Here is a 27,970-nt window from a genome sequence, read left to right as displayed (position 1 = left end):
GGAGGAGAAAGAAGATGAGATAAGGGACCTAGAGAACTAACGAAGTGGCCAATCTGTAGGTACTGAAACCATGCGCCAGTACTGGAGCCTCAAGGTCCCATTAGCTCCTGTAAAGGGAGGATGCCTGAAGATGAAATGACATCTCTAACCTGTGGGGGTGAGGATTCTAGTCTGGAAAAAAAGGATGAGCCTCCCATAAAGGAAGGCAAGTCCAGATTCCCTACCAGAGGAGTCAGGGGGCTTGGCCAGGACACCAGTCTCATGTGAGTATCAAAGCCATTCCAAATGTCAAGGAGCCACCTTAAAAAGGGACACACTGTTGGAAGTTGATGGTTCACTGTGGGTGAGAGCCAGAAGGAACCATTTATTTGGAATGGAGCGTTCTTGTGCTCTAGGTCCACCTAGAGTTTTGTAGATTCGTTATGGATAATATCTAGTATGCAATTGCAGATAGTTGCCTTATGATATAGGAAAAAAGCTTGGTAGACCCACACCTCCATTTTCCTTATGCTGCAAGAGTGTCTTGAATTTCACCTGAGGTCTTGATCCTCCCTATACACAGTCCAGAGACATCCGATGGATCTGGGAAAAGTAGGCTTTAAGGAGTCTCCAAGGTAAAGTCTGAAATAGGTACAAAAATTTAGGGACGGAGTCCATTTTCAGGATGTTATTTCTAACTTTTCCAAAGTTAGAGAGCATTGGTTTGTAGGTCAAGTCAAATAGATAGTTTTGAATCGCCTACGAGTTGAACCCCTAGATACTTAATGCAATCATCCTTCCAGCAAAAGGTGAATAATGGTTTCTGGTTTAAGGCCTTAGCTGATGGAATTGTTTCATTGAGGATCTCAGATTTATGGAAATTAACTTTAAAATTACTACCATCTCTTGATATGTTCGATTAAGACTTAGTCTGTCAGATTCTCCTTTTGATAGGGCCTTGGGTGCTTCAAAAATCTTCACAAAGCTAGATTTAAGAGGGGCCTATAGCCTAGTATGGATTTGCCCAGGGGACGAATGGAAGACTGCTTTTAGGACAAGGTACAGTGATTTTTAATACCTTGCAAATGCCTTTCAGCCTTTGCAATGCTCCCACCACCTTCCAGCCCTTTTACCAATGACATATTTCAAGAACTGTTGGACCAATTCGTAGTGGCATATCTCAGCGACATTCTTATTTTCTCTGATAACTTGGCGGAACATTGCAGGCACGTTTGGATGGTTTTGGAATGACTCCAAAAAAATAATCTCTACATCAAACTAGAGAAGTGCAAGTTTGAACAGACGTAAATGCAATTCCTGGGATACATTATCTCCCTAGACGGCTTAAGTAAAGATCCCAGCAAGATTAAAGCAATCCTGGATTGGCGCATTCCAAAGAATTGAAGGAAACCTTACAGGAAGCTTGGGATGCCTATAGGAAAGTAGCAGCCAGACACTGCCAAGCAGTCCCTATCTTCCAGGTTTGTGATAAGGTATGGTTGTCAACCAAGAATCAAAAGGCACATGTACCTTTTCCCAAGCTTGGGCAAAGTTTTATTGACCCTTTTCAAATCACTGCAAGGATCAGCCTGGTGGCTTTCTATTTAAAGCTCCCAAGCAGCCTGAGAATTCATCCTCTTTTCCATGCATCCTTGCTAAAACTGTGACAGGACAACACCTTTTCAGGAAGTAGCCAGCCACCTCTTCCACTAGTGAGGGTCCAAGGGGAGTAAGAGTTTGTGATAGATGAAATTTTGGACTCAAGAATGCACAGGGGTAAACTACAATACTTTGCGAAGTGGAAACTGTACAGCCTGGAGGAAACTTCTTAGGAACTGGACCGGGATGTTCATGCTCCAAGACTCGGGATTTCTACCACAGGTACCCAGAAAAGGCCATCCTAGAAGGCCATCCTAGAAGGAGGGGGTGCTATCAGGACTTGAACCCGGAATCTTATTGATCTGTCATTTCATGTTTTCACACTGCACAATTATCTTACAAATCACTTGATTGAACAAGTGATTTGCTTGATAAGTGTGATGTATAAAAGGGGTTTTATTCATATAGACTTACAGAACATCAGTAAAGTGTTCCATTGTATGTTGTTGTCATGGGTTTTTTTTTCAGCAGATACAAAAACAAGTAACCTGCTCACCCAAAATGTGTCCAGGAATAAAGACTTCACAGTAGGAATGAAGAAAACAAGGAAATTGCGGAGCAGGCATTGTATTAAACTCTTTTAATTCTTTATTGCTTCATCCATAAAATCAAGGAAACTGATAATACAGCAATAAAACCAGACATACAGGCAGAATTCAAGGGGATCTCCTTGTCAACGCGTTTCAGGCCTCACCCTTATTCATGATGACCATTCTGTCTACCTGGTTTTACACCGCTGTTGTATTATTAGCTTCCTTGATTTTATGGATGAAGCAATAAAGGATTGAGAGATTTTAATACAACGCCTGCTCTGCAAATGTTTTATTTTCTCATGTTTAACTGAACTTGTATAAAGCCTTTACATAAATGGTGTTATGTTCTGCAGCTGTTATATATCTACTGTTACAGTAATCCCTTAACCCTTTAAGGACCACCGCTGTAAATTTACGGCGCTTTGTCTTGGGCTTTAATCCCGCCCAATAGCAGAAATACTGCACAGGATTAAATCCTCTGCTCCTGCAATCAAGCAGGAACAGGTGGGTTCTCAGCTGTACTAACAAGTGAAAGTGGAAGTGTTTTTTTTTCCACTGCGTGACCCGGCGATCATATGACTGCCCGGTCATCCTGCCACAGCAGAGCTGTAGGGTCCTAGCAGACATTGATCAGCTGTTAGCAACTCCTATGGATGTCCCAGCTACAATGAAAAAGTGTATAATAAAGAAAAAAAGACCATGTGAATGACCCCCAGAGGTTTTATATGATGTCATAGGGGGACATAAATGGTAAAAAAATTGTTATATACTCGTAAATAAGTTAAAAAAAAGCAGAATAAAAAAAAAACATGTATACATATAAAAAATAAATGACCCAAAGCCGCCGCCAACCGAATCCATTGCCGTAGGCGCCCTGTAATCCACAATCATACATGTTATATATTGAAACGTCCGAAACAAAATGAGGAACCCATTCTCATACTTTATTTTAGTGTAAATGTGCTAATTAAAAAAAACCATTTAGAAATGTTGAAGAAAAAAATCTTTTTTTAGCCTTTTTAAATAGAATTTTAAAAAAAAGTCAGTGAAAAAAAGCAGCAAAAATAATTTTGGTAATTGAAGGAAAAAAATAGGGCAGTAAAACCAACACATGGGTAAAATCCCTAAAAAGTGTCTAGTCCTTTAGGCAGAAAACAGCCTGGTCCTTAAGGGGTTAAAGAGACTCTGTCACCTACTTTTAGCCCTATAAGCTAAGCGTGTGGGCTGAAAGTAAGTGACTCGTGGAGTTCGAGGATGAAAGTGCTATACTTATCTTCTCTGTTGTTCCCCCAGTGGCAGCGCTGCAAGTTATTGCTCAATACATTGAGCGGCATGCTAGGTAGTCTGTCTGTTTTACTTAGCGGTACCACGCAATGCACTGCAGCTCTGGCTTCCAGCTCTCACACCAGAAAAATGATGGGGGTGTAAATGGAAAACTTACATCACCAGGCTCCGTGGGTCACCTACGTTCATCCCGTAAGCTTACCTTATAGGGCTAAAAGTAGGTGATAGTCACCTTAATTTAGGTGATGCTCAGAGGGGTTTAAAGCCTCATTTCATGCCCTCATTATGTATTTGTTAGTAGGAGGGGTCATACTGTTGCGTCATATTCTGTTACCTTTAAATTACTTGTTTCTTGCACAGGCTATATGCTATGATTAAGGGCGCCCACCCACTGGCGTTGCGATTTTTCCGCGCGTTTTTCGCGGCGTTTTTTGCAGCGTTTTCGCGGCTTTTCCGTTAATTTCCATTGACATTCATGGGTGCATTAGGAGAAAAATAAGGACACATATGCAACTGACAGTTCCTATGTTAAAAAACGCAACGCAACGCAAAAAAAACGCCAGTGGACAGGAACACATGTTATCTCTATGCCTGTGCAGGAAAAACGCAAAACGCAAAATGCAGGTAAAAAAACGCCAGTGGGTGGGCGCCCTAAGGCTTAGTTATTTATCACACGTGTTGGTCCCTGTTCGTACATGTGAACGTTTTTACCCTTGCATGGATATATTCTAAGATTCAAATTTGCGGGAGATATATACATTGTTTTTTCCACATTGTATTCCTGAGAAATCAGCTCTGCATTGTTTGGCTGTTTGGTACAACATTGTGGATCAAGATTTTTGGTGAGTTGTATTTCACTATTTTACGTATAAAAATATGGCAATAATATCCCCTTAACGACCAGCCCATAGTGTTTTTACGTCCTCCCGAAGTGGGCTTTATTCTCTGAGGACGTAAAAACATGTGTCCTGCAGAGAATAATGCCCCTCGGGCTGTGGACGTGACAGCTCCATGCTGTCGGTGTCCGCAGGTAGCTGACAGCATGGAGCTGTCATCCCGGGCTGTTCGGACCCCCCCCCCGGGATTGCGATCGGCGCTATGCAATGGATAGCGCCGATCGCAAAAAAGTAAATAAAAGTGCCCAAAAAGTTAAAGATTCAGCTGCTCCGATGGATCGGATCCATCGGAGCAGCTGAAATTACTCACCGAGGTCCGCGGCACGGTTCCCCGCTGTCCTGATGCTTCAGGCCCCGTAGCCGTCCTTCTGCGAATGCGCGCCAGGCAGCATTACGTCAGCCGCATGCGCAGAAGGCCCGGTGGCGCGGGAAATTTAAAATCTCCTGGCTCCCGGCTCCTGTAGGTAGCCGGGAGGCAGGAGATGTAAGCGGGGACCGCGATCGCTGTTATACAATGGATAACGGCGATCGCGGAAAAGTGCAAAAAAGTGTAAAAAAAGAAAAGTTTCACCTCCCTTCATGGATCGGATCCATGAGGGGAGGTGAAAATACTCACCTCAGGTCCGCCGATGTCCTCCGGCCGGTGTCGGGACCCCCCGCTGGCTTCTGCGATGTGCCGATGTGGCGCGCATGCGCAGAAGCCGGCGAGCCCGGCAAATTCAAAATCTCCCTGCACCCGGCTGTCACAGATAGCCGAGTGCAGGGAGATATGACTGGGGACCGCTGTATGCGGTTTCCAGTCATATGATCACCGTTATCCATCAGATAACGGTGATCATATAAAGTTAAAAAGTCAAAAAAAAAAAAAAAAGTTAAAAGTTTAAAAAGTTAAAGTTTCATCTCCCCTTATGGATCGTATCCGTAAGGGGGGATGAAATTACGTACCCAAGGTCCCGGATTTGTTCCTTGGTGGGATGTTGATCCATGGACCTTACCCCAGCTTCGGCGCATGCGCCCGTCAGCATGATGGCGGACGCATGCGCAAAAGTGAAAGATTGCCCAAGAAATGTAAAATCTCCCTGCTGCTGGCTACCAAAGGTAGCCAAGAGCCTGGAGATGTCACGGGGAGCCACGGTATGCGGTTACTGGTCAAGTGATCGCCGTTATCCAATGCATAATGGCGATCACGTAAAAGTTCTTTAAAAAGTGGCAGTTTCATCTCCCCTCACCGATGCGATCGGTGGGGGAAGATGAAACATCTTCTCGGAGGCTTCTGCATTTGAATCCAGATGCGATTATCCTCCATGGACCCTTCCGGCTGCTGCGCATGCGCCCGCCGGCAAAATGCCGGACACATTCGCAGGAGCCGGGGAGCCCAGGAAATTTTAAATCTCCTTGCTCCCAGCGACCAACGGTCACTGAGTGCTTGGAGCAGTGACCGGAGGCCTCGTTGAGCGGTCCCCGGTCACGTGATAAAGTAGCGATATAACATTAGGCCGGTCACACATGACCGGAGAGGAATTACGGGTTCTGCATGCGCTTGATCAGCGGTAATCCACGGATCAATCGCATGCATTGGATTACACAATTCCCCCCAATTAGCGGGTCGGAATTACGGAATCCACTCGCAGAAACAGAACACGGCATGCTATATTTTACCGCGGATATCCGCGACCTAGAGCCCATTGTGCTCTATGACCGCGGATATACCCGCAGCCCATATACAAACACATTGTGTACGGGCTGCGGGTACCCGGGTCATCTCTAAGCGACGGCACGGGAAATATAAACAAAAAAACGCCTGTGTGAGTACGCAGTTATGCGCAGTACATTACGCGGCTGTACGCAGGGTCACAGCCGGGCTCACAGCTGGAATCCGCTGCGGGCCTCCGCAAGCAGATTCCACATACGGCTGCGTGAGCCCGGCGTTATTCAGACCGCTACCTGTAATCCGTAATTTACAAGAAGCCCCGGGAACGCTTGCCTTCCTGCAGTTCCAGGAGCAGCTTGTTGAACGCCTTCTCTGTGAGACCACCGCACCGCAGCAAAATTACAAAGCCTCACAGAGCGCCACTTTTTACACCCCATACCCGCTGCTGAGGTTACGAAATACCCCCCAAAATACATGAGAGGAGGGGGGGAATACCCGGTTTTCTTGTTCCATGTGCCCATCCCAAGCAGCCTCCATAATTACCCCTGTCTTCGGACATAAAACGCAGTTTATATTATTACCTTTATCTAATATTTAGGGAATGCCAAAAAAATGGGGATGGCGGGGGGGGGGGGGATTATTTTTAGGAAGTCAATTTTTTTCTGTATAAGTGGGCAATGGGGCCTGGAATTTATTCAGTTCTGCCGAGAAATCCAGCGGGCATTCCCTCCATTATAGGCCTAGCCATGTGTCCTGTAAGTAGATTAGGGCCACAATGGGTATGTTTCTGAACACGGGACAAATGGGGGTATCTATTTTGGGGTGAAAGCCTTCATTCCTATGTACACTGTAAAAAAAAAACAGTTTTTAAATATACAAAATTGCCAAACAAATGAAAATCGTAATTTTTTCCTTTTGCTTTGCTTAGATTCATTCAAATACTTTGGGGTCAAAATACGCAGTACACCCCTTGATGAATTTGTTAAGGGGTCTAGTTTTCAAAATGGGGTCATTTGTGGGGGTTCTCTATCGTTTTGGCCGCTCAATGGCTCTACAAGTGGGCAATGGGGACTGGAATTTATTCCGTTGTACCCTGAAATCCAATGGGTGCTCCTTCCATTATAGGCCTAGCTATGTTTCCTTTAAGTAGATTAGGGCCACAATGGGTATGTTTCTGAACACGGGACAAACGGGGGTATCCATTTTGGGGTGAACGTTTTCATTCCTATGTACACTGTCTAAAAAAACCTGTTTTTAAATTGACACAATTGCCAAAAAAATCAAAATCATAATTTTTTCCTTCTGCTTGGCTTAGATTCATTCAAAAACTGTGAAGCCAAAAAAGTCATCATACCCCTAGATAAATTCGTTAGGGGGTCTACTTTTCAAAATGGGGTCACTTGTGGGGGTTCTCCATCGTTTTGGTCACTCAATGGCTCTACAAGTGGGCAATGAGGACTAAATCTCCTTCAAGCAAAATTTCTGTTCCGAAAGCCACCGGTTGCTCCTTTCATTTTGGGCCCCATTGTGCATATAGACGTAATACTAGGGCCACAATGGGTATGTTTCTGAGCACGGGACAAACAGGGGTATCCATTTTGGGGTACAAGTCTTCATTCATATATGTGCGGTACAAAAAAAACTGCTTTTGAAATGACAGAATTACCATAAAAATGAAAATCGTATTTTTTTTCCTTCGGGTTGGCTTAGATTCATTCAAAAACTGTGAAGTCAAAAAAGTCATCGTACCCCTAGATAAATTCGTTAAGGGGTCTACTTTTCAAAATGGGGTCACTTGTGGGCGTTCTCCATCGTTTTGGTCACTCAAGGGCTCTACAAGTGGGCAATAGGGCCTAAATCTCCTTCAAGCAAAATTTCTGTTCCGAAAGCCACCGGTTGCTCCTTTCATTTTGGGCCCCATTGTGCATCCAGACGTAAGATTAGGGCCACAATGGGTATGTTTCTGAGCACGGGACAAACAGGAGTATCCATTCTGGGGTGCAAATCCTAATTTTCATGTGTACTATAGAAAAAAGTCCTGTCTTTAAAATGACATATTTGCAAAAATATGAAATTTTAGTTTTTCTCTTCTAAATTGCATTGACTCCTGAAAAAAAACTGTGGGGTTAAAATACTCATGACACCCCTCAGTGAATACGTTAAAGGGTGTAGTTTTTAAAATGGGGTCACTTGGGGGGGGTGTCTATCATTTTGACTCCTATGAGCCTTTCCAATCTTGGATTGGTGTAGGAAAACAAAGTGTTCCTCAAAATGCTGAAAAGTAATGTTACATTTGTACGTCTCCTAAATGGTTAAAAAAAACAAAAGTTTTTCCAATGTGCGCCCAAAATAAAGTAAATGGATGGAAATATAAATCTTAGCAAAAATTTTTATATTATGTTTGCACATATTTGAGATATTGCAGTTGGAAATGTGAAAAAATGACGATTTTTTCAAAATTTTCACATTTTTGGCGCTTTTAATAAATAAACACAAACTCTATCAGTCTTTTTTTTCCACCTAAATGAAGTACAACATGTGGCGAAAAATAATTTGCAAACTTTGGCCTGGTCATTAAGGCGCAAACAGGCTTGGTCACTAAGGTATTATACAACGGTATTATTTTCATACAATGTAAACAGTTTGCTAACCTTCCAGAAACGCTATAACTTGTTCAATACCCTGCGAATAGGGTGATTTTAATATTGTACACACAGTATACTTAATTATTAGAGATAAGCGAACGTACTCGGTTAAGGGCGATTTCGCAATCGATTACCACGATTTTCGAGTACTTCACTACTCGGGTGAAAAGTACTCGGGTGCGCCGGGGGGCAGGGGGGGGGCGCGGCGGAGCAGGGGGTAGCAGCGGGGAACAGGGGGGAGCCCTCTCTCTCTCCCTCTCCCCCCTACTCCCCTCTGCAACCCCCCGCTCACCCCCGGCGCACCCGAGTACTTTTCACCCGAGTAGTCAAGTACTTGAAAATCGCGGTGCTCGATTGCAAAATCACCCTTACCGAGTACGTTCGCTCATCTCTATTAATTATCTCAGTCAATAAATGGTTTACCCTGGCCAGGGGTAAATAGCTCTACAGATTCTGGTTGACAATAGGAGTCTCCACTGGGGTAACTTAGTCCTTGCAGGAGCTTTGGTTGACCAAATTACTAAATCTGCTACCTAAAACATACAGTTACTATCCTCTGAACAAATTATTAGCACAGTATCTTTAGGGAGGCTATACAGTGATGAAGTCAAAATAATCCATTTAACTGGTGATGAGCCTGGATGATGGTACTCACGACCACCAAAACTTGAATATCTTGACACAAGCTGTCAGTTGGGGGTCTCACTCCAGTGATAGCTCAGGACTTGTAGTCAGTCATTTCAGCTAACAGTTCTTTTGAAAATTGGAAGACCTCTTTTTGCACTCACGTTGCAGCAGTGTGTATCACCAATCCAGGAATCTGAGTTGCCCTTTGTCTATGACACAGGAAAACCAAGCTCTTAAATATTACTGGGGCAGCTCACACCTCACAAGGCTCTCTGCTCTCTCCACAACCTAGACTGCATTTTATATCTAGCTCATAGGACAATCATCAGGCAGCTCATTCACTTCTAATTCACAGCAGCAAAGCTAAAGTAAAAAACAAAACAAAACACAGTCATGTGACTTCTCTAGATCCATTAACAAGAACATATACAAAATCCAGCATTAAAACATTGTACATACATTAGATATATATGCATGGGTATTTACCTCCTATGGACAGGTAAATGGGAGAGTGCTGGACAGGGTTTATATCTCATCAGACAGATAGCCTGGGTGGGATAGGGATCCAGTTCAGGACTTTCTTGTGGGTCCCAGTGAGCCCACCTGGAAACACTAAGCTTATTACTGGGACAGAAAAGACTGCATGGCCATGCAGTCAGGGTTAAAACCTGGAATGAGTGCAACTACTATGGATTTCGGATCAACATTTGCTGCTAGCCTAGGATGAGAAGAACCTAAGGTACATCTGGTGCCTTGCCGGGCTACGATTTATTTTGTGTTCTGTTTTGCACTAAGCTTATGTGCCGCCAGTGGCCGCAGTTTTCCTTGGGTCACCTTTTTTTAGCTGGAAGAAGAAAAAATGAAATGCAACTTAAACTCTAATCTAGATTAAATGAGCGTCTGTGACTTCGCCGACCCCATTCCCCCACGCAGACATTGCTAGATATGGTGGTTGGATGCGGGCAACCCATGTTGCTATTGGCAACAGCATAAGAACACTTGATTAATAAAGACTAAAAGTCTGCTGATGTCTTAGGTGAAACCTGCTATTTTCATGCAGTCACTGTCCACCGCTATGGAGGAGCTCATCAAACAGTTGGTGCAAGTAAATATTTAGCAGCAACAGACAAACGCCCGTCAGCAGGAACCGATTGACCTGCTAAAAGAAGCACTTCTGGCTCGCCCTCAGAGAAGGGACCCCTGCAACAGTTAATGGTCTATGCAAAAGATGACCTCTGAAGATGGTGTAGAGGCTTATTTGACTGTGTTTGAGAGGGCTGCAAAGAGGAAAAAAAGCACAGATGGATTAGTAAAGAGGTTTAATAAGACCCTAAAATGTTAATAAGGGTGGTAGAATAAGATGGGCATGACTGGGATTGTCTATTTCCATACCTGATGTTTTCAATTAGAGAGGTGCCACAGGCTTCTATAAAGTTCTCATCCTTTGAATTGGTCTATGGTTGTCACCCAAGGGGGCTACTAGACGTAGCCAAGGAAAGATGGGGAACCGAGTAGCTCCCTACAAAAGTAGTATTGAGCATGTGGAACAAATGTAGAATGATAATTAGAGATGAGTGAGCACCCAAATGCTTGGGTCCGCGTTATTCGAGTCAAGTAAAATTCGAGAGCTCTACTCAAGTAACGAACCCCATTGACTACAATGGGAGACTCGAGCATTTTAGTATGTGGGACGCTGGGTGCTGAGCTCTTTTTTTTTTTTCTCTCTCTCTCTCTCCCCCCTACCCCCCTACCTGCCAGACAAAAATTTTTCCATTGACGCGCGCTGCGGCAGGAGGGGCCAAAACAGGCATGTCACAGCAGGGAGGGGCCAAAAACTGGGGCGGGGTCAAACACAGCTTGATGCTCCTTCGAGTAATGAGCACCATCGAGTACGCTAATACTCGAACGAACATCAAGCTCGGCAGAGTATGTTCGCTCAACTCTAATGGTAATGCCTATTGTTATAGAATACCTGCAAATGGCACAAGAGGCCCAGAACAGGGTGTATAATTGGTCTGCCTAGAAATTTTTACCCTGGGCACAACATCCTGATCTTGGTGTCCACATTTGAAAGTAAATTTCTTGCTAGAGGGCAAGGACCCTATGAGGTCGTAGAGAAAGTCAGGGAAGTAAATTATAAAGTACACCAGTCAGCCAAATGAAAGCCATACCAGAATTACCATGTCAATTTAATTAAGCCCTGGGAAGATAGAGAATCTTTAGGGACCTTGAGGACTCGGAAGGTAAAGCCACAGCCACCCATTCCTGTGGTCAGAATACGCGATATTCTCAGTATGCGGAAAGCAAGCAGCTAAGGAATTTCTGTAGAGAAACAAAAGCAAGTTCTCTGACCTGCCGGGATGCACCCATGTCATAAATCATGACAATAAGGGAGATGGAATAAATCCTCCACAGTGCCACCTACTGAAAGGCAGCATTCCTTCGAGTCAAAGTGGGACTTTTTATACAAGTCTTGCTACAATGACTGGGAATCAAAAGCAAAGCCAGACCCCATGTACATACAGCTGTTTCCGGGTTATTGCCCATCATCAGTGTACAGTAGGTGGCACTGTGGAGGATTTATTCCATCTCCCTTATTTGCATATTACCCAGAGGAGCGTGCGTGGCCATTTGAGTCTCCTCACTTATTTATAGTATATAGTTGCTCTCCCTAAGGAGATAAATCATGACATAATAGGGAAACCTGGGGTAAAGGTAAATCTCAAACCATACAGGATACCAGAAGCACATAGAGATGCAGTTTCTACTGAGGTTAAATGCATGATGAAGCTAAGGGTAATAGAGGATTCAAAAAGTGAATGGTGAAGCCCAATTGTGTTGATTCCTAAACTAAATGGCACTTGGAGATTCTGTAGTGACTTCAGAAAGTAAAACAAAATCTTCAAGTTCGATGCCTACCCCATGCCAAGAATTAATGAGCTGATTGAGAAACTGGGTAATGCCAGATATATTACCACTTTTGATCTCACAAAAGGATATTTGCAAATATCTTTAACTGACAGTGCAGAAGAGAAAATGCTTTCTCTGCCCCAGAGGGATTGTTTTAATACAAAAACATGCCATTTGGTTTACACGGGGCACAGGCTACCTTTCAAAGGATGATGGCTCAAATTTTGAGGCCTCATCATGGCTATTCCATCGTATAACGGGTTTTAGATATGGTTCTGCACTTTCTAGCTTAGTAGGTGTGATGTAATGGGGTCACATCTGTGGGTGATTAGCTGGCTATTTACCTGGGCTGGATGGTGAGCTAGTTGCTGGGTATTGTCAGTTGCTCGCTGTCTGAGCTGGCAGTAAGTGGCTCCCGTGGATAGCGTGGTATCCGCTAACAGAGGACGGCTTTGTGTGTTGCGGCTTCATTACCAGCTAAGTGCTGTTTGTCATTTTATTTTCGTTTTGTGGTTTTTATTTTCCTTTATTTGGTTGGCCAAGTACGGTTACTTAGGTCCCAGGAACGAGTGCAGGCCCGCACCTATCGGATCGATCAGTCTGCTGTGTTAGGCAGGGCTCTCTCCCTCCTCGTCTCGTATTTAGGGAAAAACTTCCCATTTATTTTCTGTTTGTTTCAGTTGCTGCCCTTTGGCGTATTATTGTGCATATCCACAGGTGCAGGTCCAGCATGTCATTTGCGGACACAACACCAGGCAAGTCTCAGGGTAATGCTGATGCCTTGTGAAGAATACAGTGTTTGATGGTTAAAGTTGCCCAGGCTTCCGGTCTGGAAAAGAGGGGTGGGATATGTGGACAGGTAAATGGGAGGCTATTGGACGGTGTGTGTATCTCACTCAGAATTAGACTGGGGGAGGTAGGGATCCAGTCCAGGACTTTCTTGTGGGTCCCAGTAAGCTCAGCAGAAAACACTGAGCTCATTACTGTGTCATAAAAGACTGCAAGACCATGCTGTCTGGGTCAGAGGCTGAAAGTGAGTACAACTACTGTGGGTTCCTAATCAACATTTGCTACAAGCGTTGGGTGAGAAGAACCTAAGGTATAGCTGGGGACTTGCTGAGCTATGTTTTTTTTGTGTTCTGTTTTGCACTAAGCTCATGTGCTGCCAGTGGCCACTGTTTTTCCTTGGGTCCCTTTGTTATTGCTGGAAGTAAAGAAAATAAAAAGCAACTTGGACTTTTATCTGGACTAAGTAAGTCTCTGTCACTTCACCGATCCCATTTCCCGACACAGACATTGCTACATATGGTAGTTGGATGTGGGCAACCCGGATTGTAAGGGGCAATGGCATAACATAGCTTGATTATTTAAGACTACAAGCCTGCTTATGTCTTAGTTGCCTTTCCCTCCCCCCTCCCCAGTCATTGCTACACCCCGTACACTTGGACAAATTGTCCTTTCTCTTTAAGATGGAATGCCTGGAAATTTCCATTCTTAAGCTTTGAGGTGTGGGAGGGTTTTATTTCCTATCTTCCTCCTCACGTCCAAATAAAAGTTAAGGAAACCTTTTGCCATAAAATCTGGTGCCTAAATAGAGAAAATAAGGGGGGTTCTAGCGGGTCACACAAGACCCACGTGCAACTATTTCAGCTCCCCTTTGATTCTCTTTTACCTATTTTTCCCACTGATGTCCCCTTCCCTTTTGATATTTTGGTTTAACTTGTTTTTTTTAAATATGACATCATTTTCATTCAGTGCTGAATTCTTGTTCTTTTTTCTTCAGTACGAATAGATCGTTATTAGTGATAAGCGAGCATACTCGCTAAGGGCAATTGCTCGAGCGAGCATTGCCCTTAGCGAGTACCTGCCCGCTCGAGACAAAAGGTTCGGCTGCCAGCGGCGGGGAGGGAGCGGCGGGGGAGAGCGGGGAGGAACGGAGGGGAGATCTCTCTCACCCTCTCCCCCCCCCCCCACGCTCTCTCCTGCTCACCGCCGCAACTCACCTGTCACCCGCGCCGGCACCCGAATCTTCTCTGCCGAGCGGGGAGATACTCGCTAAGGACAATGCTCGATCGAGTAATTATTCTTAGCGAGTATGCTCACTCATCTCTAATCGTTATCAAAACTACATGCAGACACAAGTTTATGGATATTTGTGTTTAAATTGTTAATTCTTTGAAAAATTCAATGAAACTGTTATGAAAAATAAAGAAAGAGACGATTACTGTTAGCTAGAGAAGTCACAGGGGTTCACTTACTTTACTCCCTGCGCTGTGGATGCTGGTCGGTACAATTGTCTGTGTTATTAGTTACATTGTGTTTGTCTATAATTTTGACGTGATACAATTATATTTTATTAGTGATCAATGCAAAAAATCCAGGCAACTCCAAAGGGTTCACTTTCTTTTTTCTCCCTGCATTATGGATGATTACAATACAAGACATGAACATTAGAATTGTCTGGGTGTTATTAGCTACATTGGGACACATGTATTATTGTTTGCATGCCATTTTTCTGTGTCGAAAAGTCACAATTTTGGAACACACACCAAGATTGAGACTTTCTGCTGTTAGAGGCTGGGCATAGTCACTCTTTTTAAAAGTGGGTGGAGCCAATTATTATGGGTGCATCCCTTTACATTTGCATGAATGTACAGCAGATACTGTCGTATATTATAGCAGAAACCTTCGCTACTTCGTAACTAGCGTAGGCTTCCATCTGGTGCATGGAGGTGCCACCAGATGCCTCTTATTACATTTGTTGCAATTGGCGGGCACACGCTTAACTTAGGTGGGCATATGAAATGGTGGTTCAATTAAATACGCCCCAGTGAATTTGTCTATAGTTGTGATTAAGATACAATGAGACTATATTTACTAGTAATCAACGCAGGAACCCAGGGGATCTCAAAGGTTTTACTTGGACTGTATTTACACGAACAAGTAGAGTATCAGTCAGAGAAATGAGAACTGATATTGCATTTGTAAAATTGCGATTGCCACCCGTATTCTTGGCATCGGCGCTCACATCCTGAGTGCTATGAAAATTTCAAACAAAGATAGGGGTGCTGAATCTTTTGCCCTGGGGAAAGGAAGCCTGCCTACAACTCTGGATTCTGTGGTGCTCCATTTGTGTTGCTGCCAAGCAGGAAGAGTTGGGAATCGTGCCGAAAAGGACTTGGGCCGAGTTTCACCTCTCACACAGCAAAACTGTCTTATAAAACCGCAATAGAATGTAAATGACTTTACATAACCACCCATCTCTGGACATTATCCAAGCAGTAGAATAGGTAAATGCATGGTGTCACACTAAAAGCAACAATTTTTTTGAAGAACCACCCATGACTACACCACGTCTCCCAGCTGCATGCCAGGTGACTTGCCGCACCCTTACAGCATAAACGTCATACAAATGTCATTAATTAGCATTCTTATACTTAACTAAACAATGGACTACTGAACTGCACCAATACCCTACAAACCTGCGGGCTAACTAGCAAGTCCATTTATATGTGGACACTGGTTTAACAAGGCCGAGCCTTACTGACATGTCTTGATGGCAGGAAGTATGACCTCCACCATTGCTCCATATCACTGTCCTCGACAAAACTCCACCAAAGTCCGGGTGGTCTCCTGCTATTGAATCCACAGCGATGCTCTTCGCACCTTCGGTTCTGAATGGTCTGGGTCTTTTTGCTGTCTCTCTCTCTGGCGCCAGTCATAAAGCCCTTTTGCATCTTTGTTCCCAGTCTGAGGCTGCATATACACACAAGCATGTATAACATATGCATGCTGTACATACAGCAGTTATCCTGCAATGAGAGGAGATAAATCAGGTCCAAGCAAGGTAATGTATAGTACATTTATTGAGAAACCATTAAAAACATGCGTTTGCTATAGCAAAATTATTTGGATAATTTGGGCAGAGAGCGGTCTCTCAACTATCCTAGAGGAGGGACAGTACCGCATTTTGGGAATTGTCCTGACATCTCAGGAGACAGAACAATTCACTTTTTTAACATCATCACCCCCACCTCAATTAGCAATAATCATATGCTATCTTACTCCCTCAGGATTCAGCTGTCATCCTCCCTCTGTACATGGCAATAACGGATGCTATCCTCCATTGGATTCCTGGGTCCTATTCTAGACTCTTGCATCTAGTGGCTGATTGGGCTGTCTACGGCCTACTAGTTTAATTCATTCTGGGAGCTTATTATGTAGCTACGTGCAAATATTACCTGAATCTCATTAACAAATTCTTCTCCGCATACCTCAACAGAAAGATGGCTGTCTTGGTGTGGACTTGTTCCCATTGAAGTATGGAGAATGCAGCAAGCAGGATTTGGTAGAATGCCATTCACCTAATATGTGCAGATCTTATACAAAGCTTTTGCGAGGGGTGGAAGCCTACCTTGGCTCAGAGCTCAACCAAGGGAATCATCTGTTTCCCTGTGGGCCAGTCCAAGCTTGCCTCTGTCCCCCACCAGGAGAGAATCCTACCTTAGGCCCAATGTCTACGGGCCCACAGCGGAATCCAGCTGTGCCCACAGACATGGACAGGGAAAGACATTTTTTACCTGTCGAGGTCCAGCGCGGGTCTCCTCCGTGCCAGACAGATCTTCTTTCTTCAGCACGGCCACATGCACAGTGCAGTTTTGTTTTTTTCTAAATCTTATGCTTTCCCACGGATCCATAGCACGTCCACAGTGACACCTGTGGCTGAGCCGCAGATCGTACGGCTAAAATTGACTTCAATAGAAGCCGTCCTGCGGGCTTCGCAGAAAAATAAAGCGGGCTGCGATTTCTTCCAGCGTGTGCGATCCGCACATCAGGAAAAAAAAATCACATCTGTATGCTTTAAATTGTTTTGCGGATGCTAATGCATCCCTATGGGCGGCTTGATTTGCGGATCTCCAGCACAGGTGCCACAAATCAAATCCGTCCGTGGACATCGGGCCTTAGATGTCTCAAATTTTTATTTTGTATTATAGAGACCCCAATATAAGAATCTTCTGAAGATACATCCCCTTTATTATCAAGGAAGAGGGTGATGGGAGGTCACCTGTAACTTTTATTTCTCGGTGAGCTGGTTGTCCTTTCTATTAAATAAAGCTCCTCCTATGTCCCACCTCCCCCAAACCTGATATATCAAGAGCCTCACCCAAGGTTTATATCTCTTGAAAGCACCTAAGCTGAACAATGTCTTCCTTGATTGGAATTCTGAGTCTCATCGCAGCTCTTACAGTGACAGGTACGTTGTTGTTTTTTTAAATTGTAACATGTAAACTATTTGTCTTTGTATTCACTTTATTTTTATGGATTTCTTTTGTGTAATGTTAACCCTTTCGTGACCAAGGGACATTGATGCTGCTGTGTCCAGGTCACATTTTGAAAGTTTTGCTATTAGAGATGAGCGAGCACGCTCGGATAAGTCAGTTCATCGAGCGAGCCTCGCTCTTCTTGAGTAACTGCATTCTTGACTTAGCGTTCTCTCCCCCGCTACCCCCCGAGCACGCTCGGACAAGAATGCAGTTACTTGAGAAGAGCGAGGCTCGCTCGAGTAACTGACTTATCCGAGCGTGCTCGCTCATCTCTATTTGCTATGCCATTCACACTTTCAAAAAATCATAGCTCTTATTTTTCTGGAACATAACTACATGATGGCTGTTTTTTTTTAAATACTAGTTTTTTTTATATACTACTACTTAAATAAATGCCTTTAAAAAATGAAAAAGGATTGTCCGATTTCATTAGGACTCCCTTGTGTGAAAATAATAAACAGAAGTATACTTACCCCTCGGTGGCTGCTGGGATCCAGCGCTGCAGCCCACTGCAGTCCCGGTAATTCCTGGTGACTGCTGCAGCCAATGAGACGCTGCAGCATCACCACCCATTCTCTTGGCATCGGTGCTCACATCCTGAGTGCCATGAAGCCAGGAGCTCAAGAACGTGATGCTTCTGTCTTAATCTTTTGACTCTCCATAACTTTTTTTATTCTTCCATTCATGTTGTTGGGTAAGGGCTCTTTTTTGTGAGATGATCTGTAGATTTTATTGGTACCATTTGGGGGTAGACATGACATTTTGATTGCTTTTTATGTATTTTTTCTAAGAGACAGGGTCACCAAAAAAAGCTATTCTGACAGTGCGTTTTTTTTCTTAAATGGGGTTGTCTAGGGTTAGAATAACATGGCTGCTTTCTGCCAAACACAGCGCAACCCTTCTTTGTAGGGTTTTATGTAGTATTGCCGCTCAGCTCCATTGAAGTGAATGGGAGCTGAGCTGCAATACCAGACAATACTCACAGACAAGGGTGACACTGTGGTTGGAAGAAAGCAGTCATGTTTTTCTAATCCAGAAAACCCATCTAAGGCATTCATCATGCGTGACTAATAAATAGAACTTTTATGGATTCAGTGATACCAATTTTTATATAGAACTTTTTCTATTTCATTTTCATTATATTTATTTTACTTTTTTTGTCCACTTTGGGGACTTGACAATGTTTGATTGCTTAACGGTAAAATGCAATACCATGTAGCATTATACTTTATTTTTTACTGGCATTCTCCTATAACATGTCACAGGCTTGTCTTAATAGACAAACACGCATGGTAGTCCTGGGAGCCTTCAGCAGGACGCAGATAGTCATATGGCATCGGGAAGAGGATAATAATAATAGTAAATAATAGATAGCGGTAGTTGTGGTGGTAATAAGACATATTAATACTTCCACTATAGCAGTATATGTCTCTGTACGACCGCTCTTACCTCTCCACCTGTTCATACTGGGAGATGAGCTCTTAAACTTCTGTCTCTGATGCCGCTGATCTCCGTGACTTGGCAGCAGAAAAGTCTTGGCAAACCAGAGTGTAATAAGTGATAATTGTGCTGACTGTGTGCTGTGTGACATCTCTCTAGGTTCCGCTCTCTGGTGTACGGAGTGTACATCTAGATCCTCAGAATGCACAGGCAACAACATAACTTGTCCGAATGGAACTGTGTGTGGATCAACATACATAAAAAGATTTCGCGGTGAGTAGTATGATTAAGGACACATTTTTGGACTGTTTTGAAGGGGTTTCAGTTTTGTGTCCAAGTTTTTAAGCATCCCATAAAGTTCAGGAACTTTATAGTAGACTTTGTGATAGATGTGCTAACTTCTGCAGTTCATATACAAGTATGCCAGTGTTAATTGGCAGCTTGCTGCAAGACCATACACCAAATGTATTAAAGGGGTTGTCCCGCGGCAGCAAGTGGGTCTATACACTTCTGTATGGCCATATTAATGCACATTGTAATATACATTGTGCATTAATTATGAGCCATACAGAAGTTATAAAAAGTTTTATACTTACCTGCTCCGTTGCTAGCGTCCTCGTCTCCATGGTGCCGACTAATTTTCGCCCTCCGATGGCCAAATTAGCCGCGCTTGCGCAGTCCAGGTCTTCTCCTGTTCTCTATGGGGCTCCGTGTAGCTCCGTGTAGCTCCGCCCCGTCACGTGCCGATTCCAGCCAATCAGGAGGCTGGAATCGGCAGTGGACCGCACAGAAGAGCTGCGGTCCACGGAGGCAGAGGATCCCGGCGGCCATCTTCACAGGTAAGTATAGAAGTCACCGGAGCGCGGGGATTAAGGTAAGCGCTCCGGTGAGCTTTCTGTACGTCCCTGCATCGGGGTTGTCTCGCGCCGAACGGGGGGGGGGGGGTTGAAAAAAAAAAAAACCCGTTTCGGCGCGGGACAACCCCTTTAAGCGGCCGTCTCTGCACCACAAACTGAAATCTATGCTAGGTCATAGGTGGAGTACATTTCTGATAAAATTCACCAATTTCTGGTATAAATTATGGTAAAGCTATTGTGATATGGACAGCCTCGCTCCTTGTGCGAAGCCCTACCCATATTTTAAAAAAAGGGCAGCAGAGAAATTTTGCTTCAAAATTTGTGACTATTTTATGCCACAAAATGTGCAGATTTCATATTTTAAGCTCTCATTTTTTTAATACTCCTGCTTGCTGTCTGTGAATAGGCACATTCCTGTTTATATGTAGAGGTTGAAAACCTATAGAGCGCTAATAAGTGTCACAGCTGGGGGTTTGTTACAGATATGTGCACTAGTCTAGACAATCTTCTGGGATGTAATCAGTCTGGAATTCAGACTGATACATGTTACCTGCACTGATACATTGTAACAACTTATCAGGACAGGAGAGAGCTTCGTGCAGCTGTTATGGCTATCTACCACTTGAGTTTTTTATTGCTGCAATATCTCTGCGCATTTTTAACACAATTGTCAATGGGACTTTTTAATGTTAAGCACTCCCACTGATCCCACTTCGATAAGCACTCCCACTGATCCCACTTCGATAAGCACTCCCACTGATCCCACTTCGATAAGCACTCCCACTGATCCCACTTCGATAAGCACTCCCACTGATCGCAGCTGTTAACTCTTTTAATGCAATAGTCAATTCTGACAGCGGCATTTAAATGCCCCAATCAGTGTTCACAGGTGTTGAATGGTCCCCTGCGATGAGATGACCGGTGCCTGTTTGGTTGCCATGGCATCCGGGGGGCTTGATGGATAAATAAAAGTTATGATTTTTTAAAAGCAGGGAGGAAAATGTTAAAAAAAAGGGTTGTGTCCTCAATGGGGCTGAAGGAAATGCATTATTAGGGGTCGGTCACATGAGTGGAGATCTGCGCCTATTTCCGTGCGGAAAGAAATCCGCATGACCACATCCATTGCCACCCATATGTCTTTCATTGGTAGGTGCAGATTTTTGTCCGCATCTGGGGTGTGTTTTTTTTTGCGTGGAAATACGCACGGATCTCCGCTCGTGTGACCGGGCCTTTAGAAAAAGTTCTCAAAGGCTACAAATGTAACAAAAGGAGAAACAAATCAAGAAGGGACTCACTGGGTGTGTTGCATGCAATGATGCCACACTAAAATCCGAGAAGATGCAGACAGTAAAATTCTGAGTGCAATCACTGTATGTCCATCCTCAGCCTTCTTGGAAGGGTGAGCAGCCACTCTGGTCAAACAATCCACAAGGCCATACAGCAAGTACCATATAGAAAGAACCAAAGTCCTAGCACCTCAAGGAATGCAGACCTAACACCAATAATAAAGGATGTAGATGGAGTAAAGAGGACACTTCTAGATGGGCCAGCCAAAGGATAGAATGAAAATGGCGCACCCCTTCCGATCCAGGGAGGTACTGAAGAAATGAATTGGCAAATCCATTGGAAGAGAAAACACAGGGGGTGTTTAGATAATCACCCACTCTTAAAAAATAAACTAGTCCTTAAAATTTAAATGGTCCCACCTTAGGCAAATTATACGCTATTATTTAATGGTCCCACCTTATTATACGAGGGGCAGAACAAGTTTCCATCAGAGGTGCCTCTTCTTTGGTTCCTTCTCTATGCTACCTGCTTTTAAAGAAGGTATTCCGGTTGGAAAAAGTCTAGAAGATAAGTAGTTGATCAGTGGGGGTCACCAAATAAGTGGAGCGGAGGTCACGTAGGCCCACTGCTGGTCCATTCATTTTGATAATGGTGCCAGAACTTGTTGAGTTATAAACCATCTCGGGTGCTGTGATGGAAATGAATGGAGCGGTGGCTCACCTTTTTGACCTGTTGTTTACTCAGCCCAACAGTCTCTTGGTCTTGAGTCTCGCTCAGTGTTTAAGTGACTGCCTGTTTGCTGTGAATGGAAGCCAGCGAGCCAGATCGATCTCTGGTCCACTCCGCTTCCATTCACTTGAACCACTATTTCTCTGCTGTAGGAGCACAGAGGTGATAGTCGCCGGTACGGCTGTTGGGTGCTAATGCGCTCGATAGTCGTACTGTGTGAAGGTACCTTCAGAAAGGTTTCTTTTCTTATTTTGAAACTGAGATTTTATTTGTACATGACAATTGTGTGAAAATTCTCCGGGATACTGGAGGTGCAAAATGTCCAGACGCCCCTGGCAGTGGAAGGGTCAAATTTCAGTAAGAAAAAAAGTTTTTTCCTTCTAGTTGCAGAGAATAAGACGACTGAATATCTGACCAGGAATTGCATAGATGAAACTAAATGTTCCTTCAACGGCACTGTGACTTCACGGAATGATCACATCGAGACCGGCGTTTCATGCTGCGACACGGACAACTGTACTGCTCCTCTTCCTACATGTAAGTCATTCATTTCTGCTTTTTCTGCTGGCACCCTTAGTTCAGCAAACTCTTTGTTGACCCTTCAGCTCCCAGTTCACCAGCACAGCAGAATTTCCATTCTGTATAACTGTGGGTGCTTTCAGTAATGTGGCGCACTATCACTCAGATCTGCACAATACTGAGTAAAAGTTACAATAGCCCAAAATAATCCCAAAAATATTGTACTTACCTTTCAAAATGCATCACGGCTCCAACGCCAGTGGATTCCCTGTTCTCCACCCATCTACATTTATAGTACATTTACATGTTGATGCATCGCCGCCACAGCCAAACAGCGGCCCCAGTGGTAACCTCATTCTAACACACATCAGCACTGTGTCAGGTTATTTACCCCACGGTCACATTTCCAGACAGACACATCACCAAAGTAGTGGCATTGTTAAGCACCACCGCGGTGCAGGGAAATTTCAACTATTGTCAATAGCTTAATTAGCGAAAGAGTTTTAAATGCGCCCAAAGTTATATCATTATAACATATAATAATATTACAGGTTATATCACTAGATCACCGGAGATGAGACCAGGGGTGTAATAATATCACAGGTTGTATCACCAGATCACCGGAGATGAGACCAGGGGTGTAATAATATCACAGGTTGTATCACCAGATCACCGGAGATGAGACCAGGGGTGTAATAATATCACAGGTTGTATCACCAGATCACCGGAGATGAGACCAGGGGTGTAATAATATCACAGGTTGTATCACCAGATCACCGGAGATGAGACCAGGGGTGTAATAATATTACAGGTTATATCACCAGATCACCGGAGATGAGACTCAGAGTGTAATAATATTACAGGTTATATCACCAGATCACTGAAGATGAGACTCAAAGTGTAATAATATTACTGATTATATCACCAGATCACCGGAGATGAGACCAAGAGTGTAATAATATTACAGGTTATATCACGAGATCACCGGAGATGAGACTCGGAGTGTAATAATATTACAGATTATATCATTAGATCACAGAAGATGAGACTCGGAGTGTAATAATATTATCATTAGATCACCAGAGATGAGACCCGGAGTGTAATAATAATACAGATTATATCACCAGATCACTGGGAATGAGACCCAGAGTGTAGTAATACAGGTTATATCACTGCATCAATGGAAATGATGAGTCCGTCACAAAATGTTTTCCTACCATGAGGACAATCTGCTTCCGTCTGATGGAGATCTTTTGCCTTACCCTAAATCCATATTGCAGAATAATAGGTTGGTCTTAGTGGACAGAGATCTTTTTTTCAAGCCCCCGTCCCTCTCACAATTAGAGCTGTTACCCCGGAGAGCAGCGTAAACTCAAGTGACAGGTTTTCCGCTGATTATTTTCAGTACAAATCCACACTAGAGTGAGGGAATCCCGTAATCTGAGCGACTTCCAGTGAGGACTGGTCACCAATGCTAGACTACCAGTGGCCAAGATGTCACAGCCAGCCTTGTGGGGTTGTCTTGTGCAATGGTGATAAAAGTATTAGGAAAATGGCGTGATCAAGGTTACTCACCCAGCGAAAGAGGATCCTGTGGATGGAAACAATTTGGCACTGAAAGAAGTAAAAAGGAGAATTGTTCTGACAAACAGGAGATGCGGTCAGGAGCAGTCGAATACGACACTGGTAGTCCGAGTAACGTGTCTGACCGTACAACTTGCCATCCATTAGTATGGATGGGCAGATGATCAGTCCAAGCGCTATTGCTTTGTAAGAGAAACAGAAAGACAAAACTCAAGTGGGCAAAAAAAAGTAAAAATTGTATCACCAAGCAGTGGAAAAACATCACCTGGTCAGATAAATCCAGATTTCTGGTGCCCCGTGCTGATGGGAGGTCAGAATTTGGTGCAAGCAGCATGAATAGATTACCCCTTCCAGGCAGCTATTCAGAGCCCGTCAGTACCTCTATCTAATTGGCGGCAACTACAAGAAGCTTCCTGTCCGCATGGGCCAATATTCCTGCAGAACGATTTCCACACTTAGTGAATCCTTGGGTCTCTAATAAAGGAGACATCCAATATACAGGATATTATGGATGTAAAAGATTTAAATGGGACTGGAGAACATCTTTCTGTGTGTCCCGATGGGAAATGTATAGATAACACTGGTGGTTCATCTAGTAAGACATCTCACTGTCGGTAGAGCAGACACCTGTTGCAATGAGTAGATCTCGCTCTGAAGGACCTCTTGTGTCTGTGTATTGCATGGAAGATCACTGACTTCCTCCTACTGTATAGAGAAGGTGACCAAGAAGTGTTCTGATTGTGATGTTAATAGGCTCTAACAGAGGGGCAACCGATTCATCACTTAGAAGGGTGGATGAAGAAGGTTCCTCATAGGTTCATACATTATGGTTTACGTGCAATGAATACAAGTCATCTTTTTATTTATTTCTGCTGTTCTCTTCTAGTTTCAAATAGCTTTCAACCCAATAATGTGACCTGCCGATCCTGCGTTTCTGAGAAATCTACTTGGTGTTACACTTCAGATACTATCGCATGTAAAGGGGATGAGAATATGTGTCTTCTCCTGACAACACAAACCGGTATTGCTAAGTATTTAATTTTTTACTTCACTTCATAGAGACTCACTGACTAAGATTGAAAGGATCTCTGCATAAGATTTCTTATCAGCACTGAGCTAAATAGTCGTCGAGTGCCTATTCAGGGGCCGGTAAGTATTTGCTGAGGGCAGTATGGCTAATTGAAAACATCTAAGAGCTTGTCAGGTTTGTAAGTGAAGTTGAAAAAAGTATACTGAATAAGCCTCTTTTATGAAAGCTATGTATCAGAAAAACTGGCCAATCACAGCAAAGCTTTTATTTCCAGGATAATTTATGGAAACATTGTATTTGATTAGTTGGTATGGTATAAGGCCAGTGTTTGTTGGACAATCTTCATTTATGAGGCCTAATATTGTGATAAGTGAGAACTCTTTTATGTATCTCTACAGGATCAGCCTCAGAAGCCCTTCGAGGGTGCGCAACCAAGTCCATCTGTGATCTTTCCAGCCAATCTAATATTATGGGATCATCAATGAAACTTACGTTTAAATGCACCAATGGTGGCATACGTCTCCATAAAGTCGTCCTGTCTCCGACCATTGTGTGTCTTCTACTGCTGAAATTACTCCTCTAACAGTTGTAAAGGATCCCGAAACAAGAAAATGATACCGGATGGAATATTTTTGGATTGTTTCTTACTTTGTTGGATTTTTGTTTCTCTGTGGCTTAAAAATATTGAAATTGAGGTTAATGAAACAGTTGTCTGTATTTATTGCTTTTTATTCTGTAATTTTACCCTTCCTTCCCAAAGGGCTTCCATTAAAAATAAAAACTTGTGAACTGACCCCTCCCCTACTTCAACAAAAAACTACCTTCTCTTCTTCATCGCCCTAATTTCATTTTACTTTTACATGGAAGACAATTGCAAATACTGCAAACAAAAGGCATCCTAATTCCTGAGTGACCACCGATATGCCATTTTACAGCTGCCACTAAAGGCCCATTTACACGCATGGATGATCTCTCAAAATTTGTTCAAAAGATAGAATGATTGACAGTTTGAGCGATCGTTTTGAATAAGCTGCTAAAGGCCCTTTTACACACAACGATTATCGCTCAAAATTCGCTCAAAAGCCATCTTTTGATCGATAATCGTTGCTTGTAAATGTGTGCCCATCATGCACTTACCATGCACTTTTCGTCTATCGCTGAGTTCAGCTCAGCTTAAACTCTGCTGTCCCTGAGAAGAGGAACCGCACACTGAGTTCTCCGCGGGTAGCGATGATAACATTCTTTAACAGCTGCTCTCCCGCTGGAGAACAATAGCGATATATTTAGAGAACAGGCCACCCACTGTTTTGTAAATACACGCAAATGAAGCTTGTTAGCTACTAAAGGGCTGATTAGCCCATTATTACCTAATGCAAAGTGATTACTCAAAACTGTCAGTTTCTGCTGAATTTTAAGCAATCATCAGTGTGTAAATGGACCTTACTGGGCTCTAATGTAAATTAGCAGCTTATTACCTTCATTTGCATGTAAATGAGCCTCCAGGAATTGCATGCAGAGAACAGTAGGTGGTCTGTTCTCTGCATACAGCTCCTTTGTCCTGCCATGGGGCTGCAAGCTGAATATAATGTAATTACCCCTCCCGTGGAGATGGCAGAGTGTGGTCCCTGCTATCAGCTCTCTGGCTGAACAATGGATTTTATGCACACCTAAAATCATTGTTCGCCCGAAAAGCTAACGATGGAACCTTTTACACACAACAATTCGCTCAAAGGGGTCATGGTATGATGCATATGCCTTTTACGGTGCATCAGAATAAGGCCAACACAGGTATCCCGTGCCAAGAGGAACAGGGGGTCATCTGTCTGATGACAGCCAGGCTCCAACTCTAATGGTCAGGAGCAGAGCAACCTCTGATCCTAGCCATTAACCCTTTCCAATCCACTGTCTGACGTCTGAAGACATTCTGATTGAAGCCTGTACAGTTCTGATGTTAGAGGACATCCAGCAGGGTATTCTTACTATATTATACTGGCCGCTCTGTTGTTGTGGGCCTCTCCAGCATGTCACATACCGCAGTACTGGCTCAAGTCAGCAGATGGCACCATTGTATAATGGCAGAAAGAGAAAGCCCCCTAGGAAACCCTGAATCCAAAATTGGATTGCAAAGGGTTAAAACCTTTACACGCTGTGGTCTGTCACAAATTCATATGTACTCCAAAATAGTACAAATAGAAATTACTCCAACAAAAAGGAGATTGTTCTGACTGCCATTATGGAGTCGGGCAGGAATTGTTCCCTCCGAAATGGGAAAAAATTGGCTTTTGCCTCATCAGGGTTTTTTTGCCTTCCTATGCATCAACAAGCAGAAGGGGATGGGGGGGTGGGGGTGGGGGGTGGAAACAGGCTGAACGGGATGGACATTGTCTTTTTTCAGCCCAACATACTGTGTTACTATATAAATCCTCACAAAACACCATCAACAGAAAGCTAAGAAAGTTAAGGGGCTTAGAAGATGCTGACAGAAAGCAAACGAAGAAGTAATGAACCTTGAGAGAAAAAGCAAAATAAAAAAAAATAAGTGTGTCGTAGGAGTGAAGAGGTTAATGTCCCAAGCTAGGGCTGGCTGACAGTTTGGGTCCCCCACATCAAAGACGCAGTGCTAAGGCAGGAGCAACTGCTTGCACCTTATGTAGAATTTCCCATCTCACCACAAGAGCTCACCCCGGGACTGAAAATGCTTATTGTGGACACCGGACAGACTGTGAGCCACAAACTGTTTATGTTCCTAAGGCCGCTTTCACACGGGCTACGAAATTGTACGGTTTTCTGGTGATGTGCTAACGCAAGAAAACGCATGTTTTCACTGATGCGATGTTGCTAGAAAACAAAAATCGCAGCATGCTCTATCTTTCTGCGATGCGCTATTTTTTAGATCTCTTATGTTTCCCTATGGAGCTTCCTTGTTTACCGTATCGCACAGCACAAACTTGCAATTCGATACATTTTTAACATTAGAAACTCCACTTATCTTCCTTGTGATAAAATCGCGGGCAGC

At 43.6% G+C, this 27,970-nt stretch overlaps 1 protein-coding gene across 1 annotated transcript; it reads left to right on the top strand.

Annotated features, from left to right (window-relative positions):
- Window positions 1-120: 120 nt before the first annotated feature.
- On the top strand, window positions 121-25,643 carry LOC136633520 (phospholipase A2 inhibitor and Ly6/PLAUR domain-containing protein-like). Its single transcript, XM_066609280.1, has 6 exons — window positions 121-205; window positions 563-614; window positions 19,034-19,221; window positions 22,206-22,358; window positions 24,811-24,945; window positions 25,353-25,643. Exons 1-6 carry the CDS (start codon window positions 121-123, stop codon window positions 25,535-25,537), a joined length of 798 nt encoding a protein of 265 aa, XP_066465377.1. The 3' UTR covers window positions 25,538-25,643.
- The last annotated feature ends 2,327 nt before the right edge of the window (window positions 25,644-27,970 follow it).

This window comes from Eleutherodactylus coqui, chromosome 6 (assembly GCF_035609145.1).
Source record: "Eleutherodactylus coqui strain aEleCoq1 chromosome 6, aEleCoq1.hap1, whole genome shotgun sequence".
Taxonomy (NCBI): Eukaryota; Metazoa; Chordata; class Amphibia; order Anura; family Eleutherodactylidae; genus Eleutherodactylus; species Eleutherodactylus coqui.
Note: the sequence above shows the minus strand (reverse complement) of the source record. Positions and strands in the feature narration are given on the sequence as shown.

Excerpts from the sequence above, each read along its gene's own strand:
- LOC136633520 (XM_066609280.1), top strand. The coding sequence starts at position 121 with ATGCCTGAAGATGAAATGACATCTCTAACCTGTGGGGGTGAGGATTCT. Across the intron at positions 206-562 it reads TGAGCCTCCCATAAAGGAAG|TCCAGAGACATCCGATGGAT; the intron begins GCAAGTCCAGAT and ends CCCTATACACAG. Across the intron at positions 22,359-24,810 it reads TACTGCTCCTCTTCCTACAT|TTTCAAATAGCTTTCAACCC; the intron begins GTAAGTCATTCA and ends GTTCTCTTCTAG.